General features: G+C 33.9%; 1 protein-coding gene across 5 annotated transcripts in view; it reads right to left on the bottom strand.

The window, feature by feature from the left end:
• Nucleotides 1-18,707, bottom strand: part of MON2 (MON2 homolog, regulator of endosome-to-Golgi trafficking) — a 108,907-nt gene that overhangs the window by 10,499 nt on the left and 79,701 nt on the right. For 3 of the 5 annotated variants that reach the window (XM_046011517.1, XM_046011518.1, XM_046011522.1), the window contains 6 exons: nucleotides 14,116-14,259; nucleotides 13,505-13,522; nucleotides 13,088-13,216; nucleotides 10,845-11,035; nucleotides 4,210-4,270; nucleotides 2,911-3,034 (listed from right to left, as the gene is read on the bottom strand). In XM_046011517.1, coding sequence (XP_045867473.1) covers nucleotides 2,911-3,034; nucleotides 4,210-4,270; nucleotides 10,845-11,035; nucleotides 13,088-13,216; nucleotides 13,505-13,522; nucleotides 14,116-14,259 — 667 coding nt within the window. The remainder of the gene's footprint in view (nucleotides 1-2,910; nucleotides 3,035-4,209; nucleotides 4,271-10,844; nucleotides 11,036-13,087; nucleotides 13,217-13,504; nucleotides 13,523-14,115; nucleotides 14,260-18,707) is intronic. The other 2 variants (XM_046011519.1, XM_046011520.1) reach the window with 1 other exon arrangement.

Raw genomic sequence — 18,707 nt, 5'->3', positions numbered from 1 at the left:
GTCTTTATTCTCTCTTGTTTTATACCCAACTTCCTAGATCCATGCCCTCTGTTTCTTTGGTTCACTCCTTTGTTTTCTTGGAACATATTCTGGAGTACCTGAGAAAGACTGAACAGGAAGTAAAATTTTTCAGAATTTGCATTTCCAAGAACGTCATTACTTTACTGTGGTACTCAAGCAGTGTGTTACCTAGCAGCATCAACACCACCAGAGAACTCATTAGAAATGCACATTCTCGGGGCACCTGGGTGGCTCAGTGGGTTAAAGCCTCTGCCTTCAGCTTAGGTCACGGTCTCAGGGTCCTGGGATCGAGCCCCGCATCGGGTTCTCTGCTCAGCAGGGAGCCTGCTTCCCCCTCTCTCTCTGCCTGTCTCTCTGCCTACTTGTGATCTCTGTCTGTCAAATAAATAAATAAAATCTTTAAAAAAAAAAAGAAAAGAAAAGAAATGCACATTCTCACATCCCACCCCAGAACTACTGAATCAGAGGCTCAGAGACTACAGCCCAGCAATAGCTTGTCCTTGGAACTGATTTTAATGCATGCTGACATTTGAGAATTACCATTCCTTGCTTATACTCTGACAACGGTGGGCCTGCGTATAAAACTCCATGTTAGAAATCCTTTCCAACTATAACTCTGAAACTACTGTGTCCATGTCTTTTAGCATCCAATGCTGCTACTGAGAAGTCCAGTATCATCTTGACAAAATCCTTTTGTGTTGGCCTTTTTTCTTTTCTTTCTGAAATCTTTTTTTTTTTTTTAAAGATTTTATTTATTTATTTGACGGAGAGAGAGATCACAACTAGGCAGAGAGGCAGGCAGAGAGAGAGGAGGAAGCAGGCTCACCGCGGAGCAGAGAGCCCGACGTGGGGCTCAATCCCAGGACCCTGAGATCATGACCTGAGCCGAAGGCAGCGGCTTAATCCACTGAGCCACCCAGGCGCCCTTTTTCTTTCTGAAATCTTATAGAATCTTCTCTTTAGTCCAAGTACTCTGAAATTTCATGACAACATAAAATTTGTGGATCTTCCTGTGGATCTTTTTTCTTCCACCATTCTGGTTACTGAGTGGCCATTTTTAATCTGGAGACTGATTTCTTCGGTTTATGTCTTTGATAATTTCCTCTTTTAGCTTTGCTCTGTATTTTCTTTTTTATCTATTGTCAGATGTTAGATCCCTTGGATTTTCTTTCTTTCTTCTCAAATTGCCCACTTTTTTTCTTTCTCTGCTTTTGGGGTTATTTCCTTATATTTTCTTGCAACCCTTCACTGAACTTGTTATTTTAGGGGTCATATTTTTAGTTTCTATGAGCTCTTTCTTGTACTGATTGCTCCTTCTTAATGGCATTTTCTGTTTCATGGATGTAAAATCTTTTATCTCTTTGAACATCCTAATTATAATTGTGCTTTTTGGGAGTGGAATGTTTCTGTGGCCCTGAATTTACATTTCCTCTGGGTTTCCCTCTTCATCTGTTTTGGTTTTTCTCTTTTGCATTGGAAGATTTTATCTGAAAGCTTTGGCTATCAGGTCATACTTAATGAGTGGTGGACCAAAAATGATCCCTGGAATCTAAGTCTTTATAAATTGGTCCATTTTAGCACAGAAGGCTTTCTATATACATGTTTTAAAAAGCTCTCCAAGTTCAAACTGAAAACTTTGTGTCCTATGGCAAAGCCATTGGAAGAATGTCCATGTACCTGTTTTATCTTGGCATATTTAATACTTTAAATGGCAAGACAGAAATTGCTTGAAAAAGTATACATGGCAATTCAGTGGTCCTTATTTAGCTTAAAATATTTACATCTGATTATAAATAGTTTGTAATACTTCTATAAAAATGTATCTAGAAATTTTTATATACTCTTAAAAATAAAAAGTTGACTGTATTAACATGTAAGTAGTATTTAATCTTTTTTTTCTGAGATTTTTATTATTTGTTAAATCTGTACTTATCAGATGACTTTTATCACTTATCTGGGCTGGGAAAAAGAACTACTGTAGTTTCTGAACTAAGCAGTATGAGAGACACCTAGTGGCCAAACTGTGCGCATTTACATGCTCTTTAAAAGTGTTCAGCACAGTTCAGCAGAAGTTAGTCATGGCTCTGGTAAATTCCGGGGATAATGGATATGCATGGCACAAATTTAAAATTTTTTAATCATCTCAAGAGAAAAATCATGTTATGATACCACATAATTACATTTACAACTGAGCACAGGTTTAGAAAAAGAGAAATAGCAAAAGGCAATTTATTATCTCCCAATAAGGTAGCACGATAAAATGAAAAGAAGCATGGAATTCTTTTTAAGGATGAATGTGGCTTCCAGCCTTTATATTATGGATAATTTTTCCAAACTTTTTAAACCTATTTCCCTCTGCAATATGGTGGAAACTATTCTCATAGAAACGTTGTGAGGTAACATTCTAGTGTAATACCCTGCACATAGTAAGCATTTACTAAACTTAGTTCCATTAACAATGTTATGGCATCTATTTGTTTTAACTGGTTAACTGTAATTTATAACTCTGAGCAATTGATATCAATATCTTTATTTCACAGATGACAAAACTGAGACTCATAGAAGTTAGCCAAATGCTAGGTGATAGAATATACACTTACTCCTTCCCAATAATCCGTGATTTCACAAAACTGTTAACTTGTGTCGGCCAACAGTGACTTAGGTAGATTTCATAAATGCTCTGCAATTTAATTCATAACACATAATTCACAGAATATTCACATTTTCTCCATATAAAACTTAATATTCTATCACATTCTTAAAATTTATCTGACAATTCTCAAGTTCACAATTTACCTCAATCACAGGACTAAACATTTCTATAATCAGCCTCATCCAAAGTGCTTCAAAAGTTACTAACATTTTTAATAAGTCATTAAAGTAACATACCCGTAAATGAAGATGACTGAGAGTGTATTGAGCCCTTATTAAGCATAGTCATTATCTGACTGACAAATTCCTTAGGAATAAAATTGGCATAAGGTAGTATCTCAGTGCTGATAAGCTGAACTACCTAAAACAAAAGAGGTAAACTCAAATGCATTTTTTTCTTGAAAAAGACCAACACAAATGACAATTTCTAGACTAAAATCTAAATTTTATTTTAAAAGAAAATCGAGTAAAGAATCTTTCTTAATAAAGTGCATAAATATTTTAATGTTAACATACAGGATTGGGTAGCCTATTTCACCTTAGTAATAATAATAATTTATTTTTAATAATAATTTATTTTTAATAATAAATTACAAGTCAATAATATAAACTATTTACTATGCAGTCATTTTAATAAATGTTGATCTTATATGAAATGTATCCATGTTAGAATAAAATATCCAAAACAGATTTAAGAATAAATCTGGTTAAATCACCTTTTTAAAATCATGAACAATAAACCAAAAGAGAAAGTAAAGTTATATTCATTTTTGCTAAACAGCTCATTTCTAATATATAATGCGTTAATTTGCCCTTTGAAGAAAAAGGAGTTTACAACAGTTTTAAAACACGGGACAAAAGGCAGTGTACACTTTAAAGTAGTTTACTTATTTGATTTACTTAAAAGATCCTTTATCCATCTTAAAGGAAAATCATCAAAACACCTCCCCCAACAAAGAACCCATTAAAAAAAAACTACCTCCTTAAACTCTTTACAATTAAAAAAAAAAAAAATCTTAAAAAAACCCCACTCATTATGTGCCTCCAGAGTTCTAGAGGTTTTATCTACAGCTGGTTAAAAACAAAAACCTAGGGGCGCCTGGCTGGCTCAGTCAGCAGACTGTGTAACACTCCATCTCAGGGGTGAGTTGAAGCCCTGTGTTGGGCATAGAGCCTACTTAAAAAATTCTAAACAACTTACTGATTAGTTTGAACCAAATAACACCTGGTTTGCCAAACTACAGAGCAAACTCTCAAATACATGCTCAATAACTGACAGGTTTTACTGAATCAATTGCTTTTTTAAATTATTAAATGAACACAACTTCGTATTTAGAGACAAAGCTAACAAGTATAAGGAAATCATGTCAGTGCTTTCAAAACTAACCTTTAATCTATGTGAGAGTTTAACTGCTTTTAGGTTCAATCTTAAACCTATTACTTTACTTTTTCTCTTAGCAATTTTATAGTTCCAACATTTCTACTATTTGCTTTGCACAAATGGTTATGGGAAAATGTTTTAAATAGCTTCCTCACCTCAACATCAATACTTTCATTTCTCTGAAATTCTTGAATAGAGAGATTATCTGGAGGTATGCTAAAAAATAAACAAAACACTTGATTTTTAAAAGGTAAATGTTCTCTGGAAATAAACAGCATTCAAATGACAAAAAGTATTTTCTCACTCAGGTTAGACACTACCATTTATTTAAAAGAACAGTATTTTTCATTAAAGTTATTAGGATGAATGACTAAACTAATTACAAACATGAACTTCTAGCTACAAAAATGCTTGGTCCAATCCTGAACTAAATAAAATCTGTAAAACTAAATTTCTTTCAGTACTAATGAATGAAAGAAAAATAAAGAGTGAGGATATTACTATTATCTGGAATAACAACAAAAATTACCACTATGACGATACCTGAATTCACTTATATTGCCAGTGGAGTGTCTTGGTTATCTGCTGAACTATTCACGCAAAGACTGACCATTAATCACTAATTTGTAATAAACACAATATATTAAAGATCTTTACAATAAAAAAGAGAACATCTGGGGGAAAAAAAAAGCAGAAAATTGTTCCAGCAAGATCACTGGAAATCAACATTCTGTGAGAACCAAGGTGAATTTTAAACCACATGACTCTTAATAAAAATGAACAGTAAAATGGTATTAAACTTGTGAAGCAGTGAAAAATAAACTACTTGAAAACTGCTGAGAATCAGATGTTAATGCCTATTACAATAATAGTAACAGCTAAAGTTACAGAGCCAGCCAATGTACGAAGAGATTTATTTGCATTACTTCCTATGATTGAACAGTAACCACATGTAGTATTATCCTCATGTAATTGATAGAAGAGGAAACTGAGGCTTTGAATGCTAGTAATATGACCAAGAATGTATTACAAGCAAATGACAAGGTCAGAATTTGACCCTAAACTTCTCTGCTGTTTGAGCTTAAATTCTTTTCTTTCATGTTGTAAACACAAAAATAGTGTTATCATATTTAGGATCAGAGGCACAGTGTACACTTTTATATCTAGGACTATTTTTGCTTTATTTGGTATTATTTGGTTTTTCTGTTTACAAGTATTTCTATTTACAAGTGTTTCCTATTTACAAGTATTAGAATATACACACACAAATGTACTCTACTATGGTTACTAGATCTTTGTTTGATTTAGATATTTTTCATCCAACAAATTACTGAGTACCAAATACTCTGTATTAGGCAGATCCAGCTGTGAACAAGATGGACCCAGTCCCTGTTGCATGAAACATGCATTCTGGTGTGCAAGTCCTAGGCTAACTATAATTCAGTAGTAGGAAACTACAGAAAAAGTTTTAAAGACATGTACCCAAATTTGTACCAATGGTGGGAATTTTATAACCACTACTACTAAAGTAGCTTCACAGAATCTTTCTGTATCTCTAGAGATAAAACTGTTTAATTCTAATTTATAATCAAAGCAATGTAAGTGTTCACTGATACAAAAAAAATTCTGAAGATGGTGGAGGTAACTAAGGATGGACTGATTAGCAATTTAAAAAAGTTTATTAGGAACAGACACTAATAATGTTATTGGAATCATATAGCAGAAACACTTAAATGGATATATTTTTTAAAGATTTTATTTATTTATTTATTTGACAGAGAGAGAGAGAGAGAGATCACACGTAGGCAGAGCAGCAGGCAGAGAGAGAGGGGGAAGCAGGCTTCCCGCCGAGTAGAGAGCCCAATGCGGGGCTCGATCCCAGGACCCTGAGATCATGACCTGAGCCGAAGGCAGAGGCTTAACCCACTGAACCACCCAGGCACCCCACTTAAATGGGTTTTTAAAGTACTTTATAAATACTTTATAATACTTTAAAAGAAGGTAGCACACAAAGTCAGAAACTGGAAAGTTCATTACTCCTAATTTCAGTGATCAATAAAATTGGGAAATTATGTGATCATGCATAGATTATGTATTCTGATCTCAAAACCCAAACTAACTGTTATACTTTAACTTAGAGTTAGTATCCTTACTAAACACTTTGAACATATTAAAAAACACTGGTTGAATTTTTTAAAAACACTCATGATTAACACAGTTTACCTATAAAGTGTAAGTAGAGACTGTCAATAATCCAGTCAGAAATGGGCCATATAAGATCTTTAAATTCTCTAAGACTGAGGTTAGTAAGTTAGCGATTTTTTAAAAATTATTTTTATGAAACTTTATTTGAAATAAAAGAGCCTTCAAACTGATAAAGTATTATTTGTAATTTCTGTCAGTTCTCTCTGCATGGTACATTAAAAAATATATGTATTGAGATACAATTTCATGTACCATAAATTTCACCTTTTATAAAATGTATAATTCAGTCCTTTTTAATATATTCACAAAGTTGTACCACTTTCAATTCTAGAGTATTTTCATCACGCCTGAAGACATTCTGTACTTTTAGCAGTCAGTCCTCAATGTATTCTCCTCCCACCTGTGGCCATTAATCTACTTTGTTTCCATGCATTTGCCTACTCTGGATATACTATATAAATGAGATCATACACTATATGGCTTTTTGTCTCTGGTTTCTTTCACTTAGCATAGTATCTGCAAGATTCATCTATATTGTAGCATGCATGCATCAGTATTTTATCTCTTTTTATGGCTGAATATTCCATTCTATGGACAGAACACATTTAATTTATCCACTCAACAGCTGATAAACACATTTGCATTTTTTTTTCATTTTTTTAGCTATTATGAAAAATACTGCTATGAACATTAGTGAACAAGTTTTTGTGTGAATATGTTTCACCTGATTTCTTTTGGGAACTACTTGGTGATTTTAAACTTAAGGTCCACTGGCCACTAATTGTATGAATTCTCACTAGCCCAAGTGTAGTCTACAAGATAAATACATTTCAATACATTAAGGAGGACTGAATGAATTTCTAATAAACCTCAAGTGTCTACCTGATCACAATGTTTATGGTTTTTCATCTTTAATCATGTATTTTCTTTTTCTCGTTTATTTACTTATCATAATCCTCAATTATATCCAAAGTCTTTGTTTTCTTCTAGCTAATTTTGTGCTTTTTTTTTCTTCAAGATTTTATTTATTTATTTGACAGACGGAGATCACAAGTAGGCAGAAAGGCAGGCAGAGAGAGAGAGAGAGAGAGAGAGAGAGGAGGAAGCAGGCTCCCCGCTGAGTGGAGAGCCTGATACGGGGCTTGATCCCAGCACCCTGGAATCATGACCTAAGCGGAAGGCAGAGGCTTTAACCCACTGAGCCACCCAGGGGCCCCCTGGTTTTGTTTGTATTTCTTTGTTACACTGCCTTGCAAAACAGTTTACAGACCAAAAAGAAGCTAAGAAATATCAGAGAAAGGCATGGTTATTCACAATCTTAGAGTATATATTAAAGAAGTTAAAGGATTTATAAATGTTCCAAGATAAAATATACTCAAATATTAGTATTATCTAAAAACCTATTTCTTGTTACTCCAAGCAACATTCTGAAACACCTCTGTTCAAATACTAGTGATGGACTTCAGTTATAGAACAAGTATATATGTGACATAAAACAAAATTTTGTGATTTCCAAAGTAATCAATTATTTGGAAAACAAAAAACAAAGCCCTCTTATGAAATAAAAATACACATCGTTTTTAAGTTCTCTTCGTGAGCACTGCATTTTTAATTTCAACCAACTAATGAAAGCTTTCAATTTGAGCCTTAAAATATTTTTGGATTATGAAATAAAAACTAAACTGGCTTTATCCATTTTAGCTGTTTTCACACTGATGAAAAATTTAAGTGAAAACGTATCAACTAGTAAGTCAAGCAGAGAGAGTCAATTATCATATGGTTTCACTTATTTGTGGAGCATAACAAATAACATGGAGGACATGGGGAGATGGAGAGGAGAAGGGAGTTGAGGGAAATTGGAGGGGGAGATGAACCATGAGACTATGGACTGTGAAAAACAACCTGAGGGTTTTGAAGGGGCGGGGGGTGGGAGGTTGGGGGAACCAGGTGGTGGGTAATAGGGAGGGCACGTGTTGCATGGAGCACTGGGTGTGGTGCAAAAACAATGAATTCTGTTACGCTGAAAAGAAAAAAAAAAAAGAAAACGTATCAACTAGCAGGACTTCTACAACTAATCAATTCATTTCATTTTTTTTTTAAAGATTTTTTTTATTTATTTATTTGACAGAGAGAGAGAGAGAGAGAGAGATCACAAGTAGGCAGAGAGGCAGGCAGAGAGAGAGGGGGAAGCAAGCTCCCTGCTGAGCAGAGAGCCCGATGTGGGGCTCGATCCCAGGACCCTGAGATCATCACCTGAGCTGAAGGCAGAGGCTTAACCCATTGAGCCACCCAGGCGCCCCATTTCATTTCATTTTATAATTAAGAAAAATGATGCCTACTGAAGGGAAACCAGTTCAAGGTCAGCAGAAAGTAGGTGGCAGAGTCAAAGCAGGTCATGGGTTTCCTGACTCTCAGTATAGGGTAGCAGAAGGCTTAAATCTGTAACTAAAATAATCACAACTTAGAATGCTGATTCTGTGTTAATGACAGCAGAATTTAGTGCCTTTATTTTTTTCTAGCCATTATAAGCAATTCCAAATTTAGAAGTAAATTTCTACTCCCAGTTATTTAGAGTTTGGGTCTTTAAAACTCTGGTTTGAAATATGGCTGCTTCACCGGAAGGGATATGTATAATATCACGTTCTCTGAAGGAAAAGAAATAACAATAATGAGGATAATAAAAGTGGTAGCAAGCATTTTTAAAGCACTCATGTGCCAGCTACTACTCTAAGCAGTCACTTTTCTTAAGCGACTTAATACTTGGGTGTCTGGGTGGCCAAGTCAGTTAAGCATCATCCAATTCTTGATTTCGGCTCAAATCATGATCTCGGGGTTGTGAGACAGAGCGCCTCACTGGGCTTCATCCTGGGCGTGGAGCCTGCCTAAGATTCTCTCTCACCCTCTCCCTCTGCCCTTCGCAGACCTACTCTAAAATAATAAAAATAAAATAAGTGACATAATACTCTAAGCAATCACTTAATTTAAGTGACTTAACCCTCATAGTAACCCTATGAGTTAGGTAGCATTATCATTTCTACTTAACAGATGAAAATATCTCAGTTACAAAGTAACTGCTGGGATTTGAATCCAGGTGGCCCAACTCCTGAGTCAGTGTACTACACTGGCTGCTTCTTAAGCAATATGATTTTTTAACATACCCAATATACCTTTATTTTAAGTAGGGCCACTGTTGGGCAAAAGACTCCAATGAAGTTATAGTACAGCTGCATTAACACAAAACAACATGAGATGTACAGTATCTATTATTAGGACTTTGATTTCACTTTCTACTTTCCTGCACAAAAACAAACAAAAATCATTTCATAAAACTGAATTTAGTAAGAATATGCAACAAGAAACTTGAGAATAAGTAAGATGGTGGAAAGACTCAGCCATAGTAAAAGATTCTTTTTTTTTTTTTTTTTTCAGATTTTTATTTACATATTTGAGAGAGCAAAAGAGAGAGAGAGAGAAAGAGCACACAAGCAAGGTGAAGGGTAGAGGGAGAAGCAGACTCCCTGCTGAGCAGGGAGCCGGATGAGGGGCTCTGATCCCGAGACTCCAGGATCACGAACTGAACAAAGACAGATGCTTAACTGACTGAGCCACCCAGGTACCCCAGGAAAAGAAATTCTTAAAGAAAAGTTTACTCACTGCTAAAAAAAAAAACCTGCTCTAAAAGCTTGTATTGATAAAGCAACATGCATATACCAACAGAGAACTGGGGAAGAAAAAGTATACATTTCCAAACCTACTTGATTTATACAAATTAACATAGTGATTTTACGCAATGGAGTCCACAGAGGAACTCCAATTTTCAGGGTTGAAGATAAAAACATAATTTGTTTGAATATGTTTTGTGAGTCCCTGTAATTTTTCTACAAATACAAAAAGTACACTTGCATTGGTATCCACAACATATCTAGAGATGAGAAATATAAAAGAAAGTAAAACAAAATCTAACCATTTGTGGAAAGAGAAATTAGAATGTCAGTACTTTCAATTTTGAAATACCAGATATGCTTTCACACAGCAAAATTTAAGTTAACCCCCAGACGATTCCTCCTTCAAAAAATTCAGTGTGTGTTCCAATTATCCTATTCTCAGTGAGGGGTCAAAAGAGGATCCATAAGTGCTTAGGTGGATATCAAATGGTGAAAATTCCACTCTTCTTTGCCAAACCTAACATCTTAAAGAGCTAATCATAATCACCACTAATATTATTTATTATGGTAAAAATGCTGATTTTCTGAAATTGTTTTCCTCTTGCAATGTCAAATAGGTAGCAGATTTTAAAAAACAGATCTTCTTAGCTTCACTGAGTCAAAACCTTAATTGTGATGCATCCATATAGTCTTATAGATTCCTGTCTCAAACCCCAAAATAGCATGAAAAGCAAAAATCCCCACTTGTTCACAGATACTGTACTAGTGGATAAATGTTTAATCAGTGTGCTCTGTATATAATGGAACAATCTTAATAATTACTTTGTTAATGAATAATGAAGAATACTGTTTTTAGATCAATTGCAGTTATTATATACTTTTTGAGAGACTCTTAAAACTGTAAAATTGAATAAGCTGACCTTTTGGTAAAGAGAAAATCTTCAAAAGTATTGGCTAGTTCTGGCCACATACTGTCAAATTTCCCAGAAGAAGCATGCTGTCGGGCAACAGGTAGCCCAATAGAAAGAACTTTGAGGAGAGAAGATACTGCTAATTTCCATGTGCTTTCAGAAGGGCAGGAATATTTCAAACTGAGAGGAACCCTAAGTGTCTGTGAAAATAAAGACAGTTTAAGATATGTATTAATTAAAATACATACACACTTAAATTACTTAAAAAAATAAAGCACAAAAAAATAATAGCATAGGTATTTTCACTTAAAAAGGATGTTATTTTCTAGAAACATCAATTTTCAGACATAGTCCTCAAATCTACTGCTTAGAAAGATATTCTGACTCCATTTTATAAACAATGACCTTGAATAAGGAACAACATTTTGAACTTCAGTTTCTCATCATAAAATACAGTGATGTTATCTCAAAAGTTAAGATAGGAGTAGCAAACTTAAATTTTGCAGGTTCTCTCAACCTGATGTTATTTAATTAGAACATTTTGCCATAGTTTTCCTAGAAGAAAATAATTTGGCTGATGGCGTTCTCACATCTAAGATCAATACCTTGCTTTTTTCATTATTGCTTAGGTAAAATAACCTAAAGCATCAATACTTTGAAGCCTTATGTTTTATCTCTAAAGTTCTTTAAATTTTATGTTCTACTCCAACATTTAAATGTACCTTTTTTTCCATTTCCAAGTTATTTCAGTAAAATTCATAATTAAAAAGACAATTTATTAAATCTTTAACCCTTGTGGGTACAGGTGTAAATCATCTGAGTTATGTATAGTGACTACAATGTTCAGACTTATTTTTTTTTTAAAGATTTTATTTATTTATTTGACAGAGAGAGATCACAAGTAGGCAGAGAGGCAGGCAGAGAGAGAGAGAGGGAAGCAGGCTCCCTGCTGAGCAGAGAGCCCGATGCGGGACTCGATCCCAGGACCCTGAGATCATGACCTGAGCCGAAGGCAGTGGCTTAACCCACTGAGCCACCCAGGTGCCCTGCATTAGAGTGAAAATCCTGCTTTTATATAAAAATTCTAGTTAGAGATAAGGAGTAGAAGAAATACATTTTCATATTTCACGGTTACGGAGGGAATATAAAACTTAATTTCATCATCCTCCACACAATTATTACTAACTACTCACACAGTGAACCATTACATGTTAGCATGAACTGGGCCTCCACTGAGGGACAATCCACTTAGCCAAATCTATTTATCCTTTTCCTCTCCCCATGTGCTTTGGGGAAACATGACTCTACTTCCAGTTGGGAATTTCAGCAATATCATACAATAGGGAAGATAATTAGAAAAAGACATAGGATTTAAAGATTTGATCTTCTAAATTTTAAGTCATTTCTGAAGCACAATATGAAAGTAAGCCAGCATACAGTGGGTTGAGAGTGCGCGGTGACTGGGTGAAGGACACAAGCTGTTTATAGTAAAGGAATGTGGAAAAGAAGGAAAGCTGAAAGAGGATGGCCATTTGAGTAGGAAATAAAGTGAGAGAAAGTTCTTAAAGGGCTTAATCTTCTTTCCAAGATATGGTTTACAAGGCTAAAAGGAAAATGAAAGAAAGGAAGAAAAAGAAAGAAAAGAAAAGAGAAAAGGAGAAAAACAAAGAGAAGGATGAGCTTTGGAACAGAGAAAGGCCTTCTCCTTGAGGGAAGATGGTTCATATTGGCCTGTATTTGTTCAGTAAACAGAAGGCAAGGTTCAGATTTGCCCTTCAAAACACAGGAAAAAAAAAAAACAAGAAATAAACTTTGGAGGAATCAGACACAATCAACCAGAGATGAGTTTTAAAAATGGTTGTCCATACACTAAGGAACTGGCTTAAAAACAAAATACAGATGATCAGTTAAATCGATGCACTGTGAATTTCTCTCTGAATGCTCATCAACCTTGAAGTATGAGAAGTATTGTCCTAAGAAACAGGATCCTGCATTGACTTGTGACATAATTTAAGAATTGTAAAAAATCTAATGCATACTTATTTTAAAATATTTTTCGTTAAAAAAAATTTTTTTTCATACTGGGAATGGCTTCCTAAATACTATCCGTGAATGTTGGAGAAAAGTCCCTATAAATAATAATATAAATATTTTTCCATTTATCTCAATATATGATAATATGTTATTACCTAAAGAGTAATTTCAGTAATAGTGTCATCATCAAAAAACAGAAATTAAAAAGAAAAAGGTACCTTAATGATATTTTGGAGTACTTTCTCATTCACAACTGCTTTGTGACAGGCTGTTTTCTGGTATAAATCCACAACTACTTCTAAAGACCTTTCAGCAAACGGTACATAATTCAAGGCTACCCATTCCGCCTAAAAAGTAATATTTTTGCATGGAGTTAAAAATAAATGAGATTAAATAAATCATATTGCTTTCAAAGAGAAACCTTCTTTGTCTTAAAGTTCAGTCCTTGGTTTTAGGCTGCATTATATCACATGCAAAATTTTCAAATAGATACATACTTCACGAAAGAACAATTTTCAGCCAGGCAAAAATTAAAACTATCAGAAAAAGGACAGAGAGCATTCTATCAAGAAATGGGAAAGATGTACTTTACTTTTTGCCAATAGGTTAGGACAACTTCAGGAAATTTAACTCACCGGTGCAAATAGTTGGATCTATTGTGATTCCATTGTGTTGCAAGACAAATAGAATGAGAAAAGTTAATACACATTAAAACTACTTTTCGGACCATGTAAAATTATAGTTTATGTTGAGTGAACAAAATCAGCCTGGGCATGCACTCAGAAATTTACTTCTCCCCTAAGCCCAAATTTGCAAGCTATGGCTATAAAAATCTTTTAGGTAAAATCCAACTAAATTTCACACCAGCAGTAGACAACTTATTTAGTACACACAGATTTTTTCATTTTGCATTGCAGCTATTTATTTTAGACAAGATTAGGCTTAGGGATTTAGAAGCTATTTTGTAATGGGATGGGGCAGTCAAGAAAGGAACTTTGAAGAAAAATGTAACATGAAAAGCCAAACTATCTAGAGAACTATTTGGGAAAGGAAAGTCATAAACAAGAAAAAAAAGAACACAGAAAAGGTTTTCCAAATAGTGTTTCTTTTCAGCTTAAGCTATTAACAGACACATGAAAGTTTATTTGTGAATGAAAAATTTCTGAAATACTCAAAGTCCTTCTTAAGTAGAACTGTATATAAGCCATGAACTCTTACAGAGAAAATACAATTTAAAGCAAATTACCTGATTATATTTTGCATTTGCAATGTGCTTTGTTTCCAGCTGTCCATACTGCGGAGGTTTACAGGAAAATTCCACAAATGCCAGTAACTGGTCAAATATAGCTGGATACATTATTTGCATGTTTTCTGGCCCCACACAGATGGCCTATAAAAGCAAAAATATGAACAGTAGAATCCATAACCTGAACTCCAGTTAGGTTCTTCACTGTATATACATTTAACCAAATAATCTTAAAAACTGTCCTATTTTATGTAAGTTTTCTATAATCTTTTATAAGCCCTGAAAGACATAGCTATTAGAAGTTATTTTAAACTATTATTGAATACAGTAAAAGCTAAATATGTTAATCACTTAAAAAATGCTTTTTAATAGAAAGTGTGAATTATTACTTAACAGACTGGAAAAAGGGCAAGTACTTGAAGAGGAATCCCAGGCAGTCCTGAGTTTCCACAATTGGATCACTTATTCAGCAATATGGCCAGCAGACCATCAAGAATACTTCACTGACCAAAATGATATTGACTGATACTGACTTCTATTTAAGTGATAGTATCAGTTCATTGAAATGACAGCTGATTTCTGCACATGCTTAGTCTTCTGACTTTAACAAATAATCATGTGTACTATAGTTGGGAAAATAAGTCATGCATGAAAATCTGTTTCTAAAAGAAATGTAGGGGCGCTTGGGTGGCTCAGTGGATTAAAGCCTCTGCCTTCAGCTCAGGTCATGATCCCAGGGTCCCGGGATCGAGCCCCGCATTGGGCTCTCTGCTCAGCAGGGAACCTCTTCCTCCTCTCTCTCTCTCTGCTTGCCTCTGCCCACCTGTGATCTCTCTCTGTCAAATAAATAAATAAAATTTTTTTAAAAATTATTTAAAAAAATAAATAAAAGAAATGTATATGTTAATTTTCAACAGGAAAGTGTACATTTAATGTCTAATGTTCTGAATATACAGACTTGGTTTAAAACAAGAATATTTTTAAAAATTAACAGAAATTAAATCTATTGCTATAAGCAATTTGATAAAACAAAGAGTAAAATGTGTATCCTGATACTGCAGATTTTAATTACTTCAGATATGCTGAAAGCACCTAAAATATTCCTTACACTTTCATTTTTTTCTAGCTACAAATGTGTTTTCTCCTCTCACCCTTTCACATATTTTAGTGTTTCTCTTTCTCTGAGGGAAAATATTTAATGATACTATTTACATAAAGTCTAAAATACATTTGTGCTTTATAAAACAAAAAGCATGGTCATTCTACACTTTAGGTACCCTCAAAGTACTAAATCAAAATTCAAAGCATTTCAATTTTTTTCAAAGCATTTTAAATTTATTTATTTATTTATTTATTTATTTATTTTTAAAGATTTTTATTTATTTATTTATTTGACAGCGAGAGAGAGAGATCACAAGTAAGCAGAGAGGCAGGCAGAGAGAGAGAGAGAGAGAGAGGGAAGCAGGCTCCCTGCCGAGCAGAGAGCCCGATGTGGGACTCGATCCCAGGACCCTGAGATCATGACCTGAGCCGAAGGCAGCGGCTTTAACCCACTGAGCCACCCAGGCGCCCCAGCATTTCAAATTTTTAAGGAATTTCTTTAAAACGATGTAGACATTTATGTTTTTCTGCAATCCATGGCTTTTTTAACCTGTCAGATAATATATTAACTTTATTTTCCCTGAGAGAAGATGTAACCATTTAGTTACTATGTTACCATTTAGTTCTAAATAAAAGTCTTGAAATATAAAGTAGATAAGCAAAGTGCTGCCATGACTAAGTTAGATCATCTTGTAATTACAATGTAAAAAAGTAGAATAAAGATATCTAATACTATCTGTCAATATCTGGTTATTTTTCTCAGTAACAGTAAATGGAGAACTTGAATACCTAAAAAAATTCACTCTACTCACTGCTTCTATTAAGTTTCACTTTCTTCTTTATTAACCTCTTGCTGAGTCTTAACTCTTACGAGTAAACAAGCAGTAATTAGGAAAAGAAACAATTATACCAAGTAGATACTTAATTTTCAATGACTAAAAAAGAGAGAAGAGCCTGTGTGGTTACCTTAGAAAACTAAGTATTACAATTTCTCTGGAAATATCTTAGCACCAAATGAAGACTGTGAAAGAAAAACATACTATAGTGCTATACTTAACTTAATAAGCAATTCTGAGATCTTAAGATGCATAATATGGAACTGACTTTTTTAAAAAAACAAATCCCATCTAAGAAAAAGTTATTAAAGTTATTATTGGTTTTTCTTCAGTATTCTTAAATTTGTGTATCAGAAAAAACTATAGTATGAATCTGATAACAGGTTTTAGTCCAAAAGTTAAGAATCAGTCAGCGATCTGGACATTTCCTATTATTCCAGTTTGAAAACATATGTGGAAACAAGAATAGAAAATGGTATCCAACCTCTGACATGGTTCAGAGAAACCTGACAAGGTTTCTCTTATTAAGTCCTTCAACAGTAATTCCTTCAGTACCTGTATATATTAAGACTTCTTTGCCCTCTCCCCTCATATACTAAGACCCTTGACAGGGAACTTGAAGACAGTAACAGCTAACATTTAGTTTAACGGTGCCAGGCATTTAGCAAATCCCTTAAGCAAATCCCATTTGATAAAAAGAAAGTTTTAGATCCGTGATTTTCGTATTTTCTAGATTAAGAAGCTGATAATTAAAGAAATCCCAAAACTTGACCCATTGAATAGCAGGCAGGGCTTCATTGCACAACTCCAAGAGCACCATCCACACATAATGTGATGGTGTTTCCTGGAGTACTACTCTGGCAGCTTTGATGACAGAGGCAGATACAGTACACAGCCATCTAACTTTAAGAAGTTCAGCAATAAATAAGACAGATGCAGTCACCTGATCTCAGAACTTAGGTAAAACAAATAATCAAATTCTCATGTCCCACACATGCCAAAATATCTTGGCCCAAAAAATAAATAAACAAGTAAATAAATCAGCATACATAACTAGGTCAATTTGGTGGGAACTAGTGATTTAAAAACCAAGAGAAAACCATGACTCTGAAGCCCTAAACTATATAAGGGTAAACATGAAATAAAAAATGAGGTTTTATGAAGGAAATGATCTTTAATCAATAAAATGTTTTGTTGGATAGCTTATTAATTTAAGTCCCAAGGTAAGTAAATTTTGCTGTGAAAAAGTTTTCTGACACCTATGGGAGAAAATACAGAAACACTTTTACTGATAATGAAGTATGTTAATTTTTTCTATTAGGAAATATTAAAGACACCATATGGTTGACTCATATTCAAGTACTATGAAGTATCATTTAGATAATCACAGAAGTAATAAATGTTAGAGTGAAAACTAGTAACACAAAACGGTATCAACTGATATAAATGAACAGCAGCAAAGCTTCCTAAGTTTCAGACTGAAGGTATGTATATGTTGTTTTCAAAGCCAGTAAAAGCTCAGAACAAATTCCTAGTAATTGGAATAAATGATTCTGTTTGTTCTGTCATTGCTAAAGCAAAGTTTTTAAAAATAAAATTGTGTACTTTTTTTCTTGAAAAGAATTTTGGAGGCTTGTTTCTTCTTTGTTTATAAAGACCTATGTCAAATATCTGAATGAGAGTTCTAGATTACAGACATCCTATAAAGCCTGTGCTTTGCTCTGCTTTATGACAGAGTAACTTTTCAGTTTCCTCCAGGCCACTCCATAAGCAACCTATATGCATGGTCAATCAAGGGGGACAAAGTAGGTCCTGACAGGCTACTTTTATTTCTCCACTGAAAATAAAATAGCTATTCTGATTTCAATTGTTGAAAGCCCATATCCCTAAAATAAAGTTTTTTAAATGTCAGATTCTCTTAAATTGTAAGTTTCTACACAATTTTTTACACAGTGTAACTAGGGTTAAAGAGATCAAGGAATTACTGCTCAGCTGGACTTCCTCCAGAGCCAGTGAAAAGGTATTATGCTATCACAGAAACTGCTACTTTTACTGTGAAAGTTTTCATCATTCCAGCTGGATATAATGCAATCAGTTCATTAGAAAACATGATTTACAGTACACGAATCTGATTAACCATGTGTAATCAGAATCTAGTTCCATTCTAGTTTTGTTAGAATGTCATAGCAACTTTGTTGGAATTACTGGCTCCTCAGTTGACATTTTTCTGTTTAGCATTTTCGTTATTGTAAATTGCACAATTATCTTGATAGTTTAAAGAATTTAAAGGAATTTAAAAGTATTTAAAGGAAAATTTATAAATTTATTCTTACTTACTTTTTTAAAATATAGGCTTCCAACAATTCTAGAGCTAAATGAAAAAAATATATATATGATCCCATACCTTACTAATTATCTAATTATGTAAGTATTTACTAACGTTGTTATTCAGAAAAGTATATCCTCTTATGAAGAACTGCATGATCAAACCAAAAATGTTGGTGAAAGGAAACAAGAGGATATATACAGTTTCTGAAAGACTCTCAAAACAAACTTGAATCACCTTTTCAGATACATCAGAAAACCCAATGTTTTTAAAATAACTGGATGTTTACAATCCTGAATTTACACAACGTATACATATACAACAGTCTT

Source organism: Meles meles, chromosome 7 (assembly GCF_922984935.1).
Source record: "Meles meles chromosome 7, mMelMel3.1 paternal haplotype, whole genome shotgun sequence".
Taxonomy (NCBI): domain Eukaryota; kingdom Metazoa; phylum Chordata; class Mammalia; order Carnivora; family Mustelidae; genus Meles; species Meles meles.
This window is presented reverse-complemented; position numbering and strand designations above follow the sequence as displayed.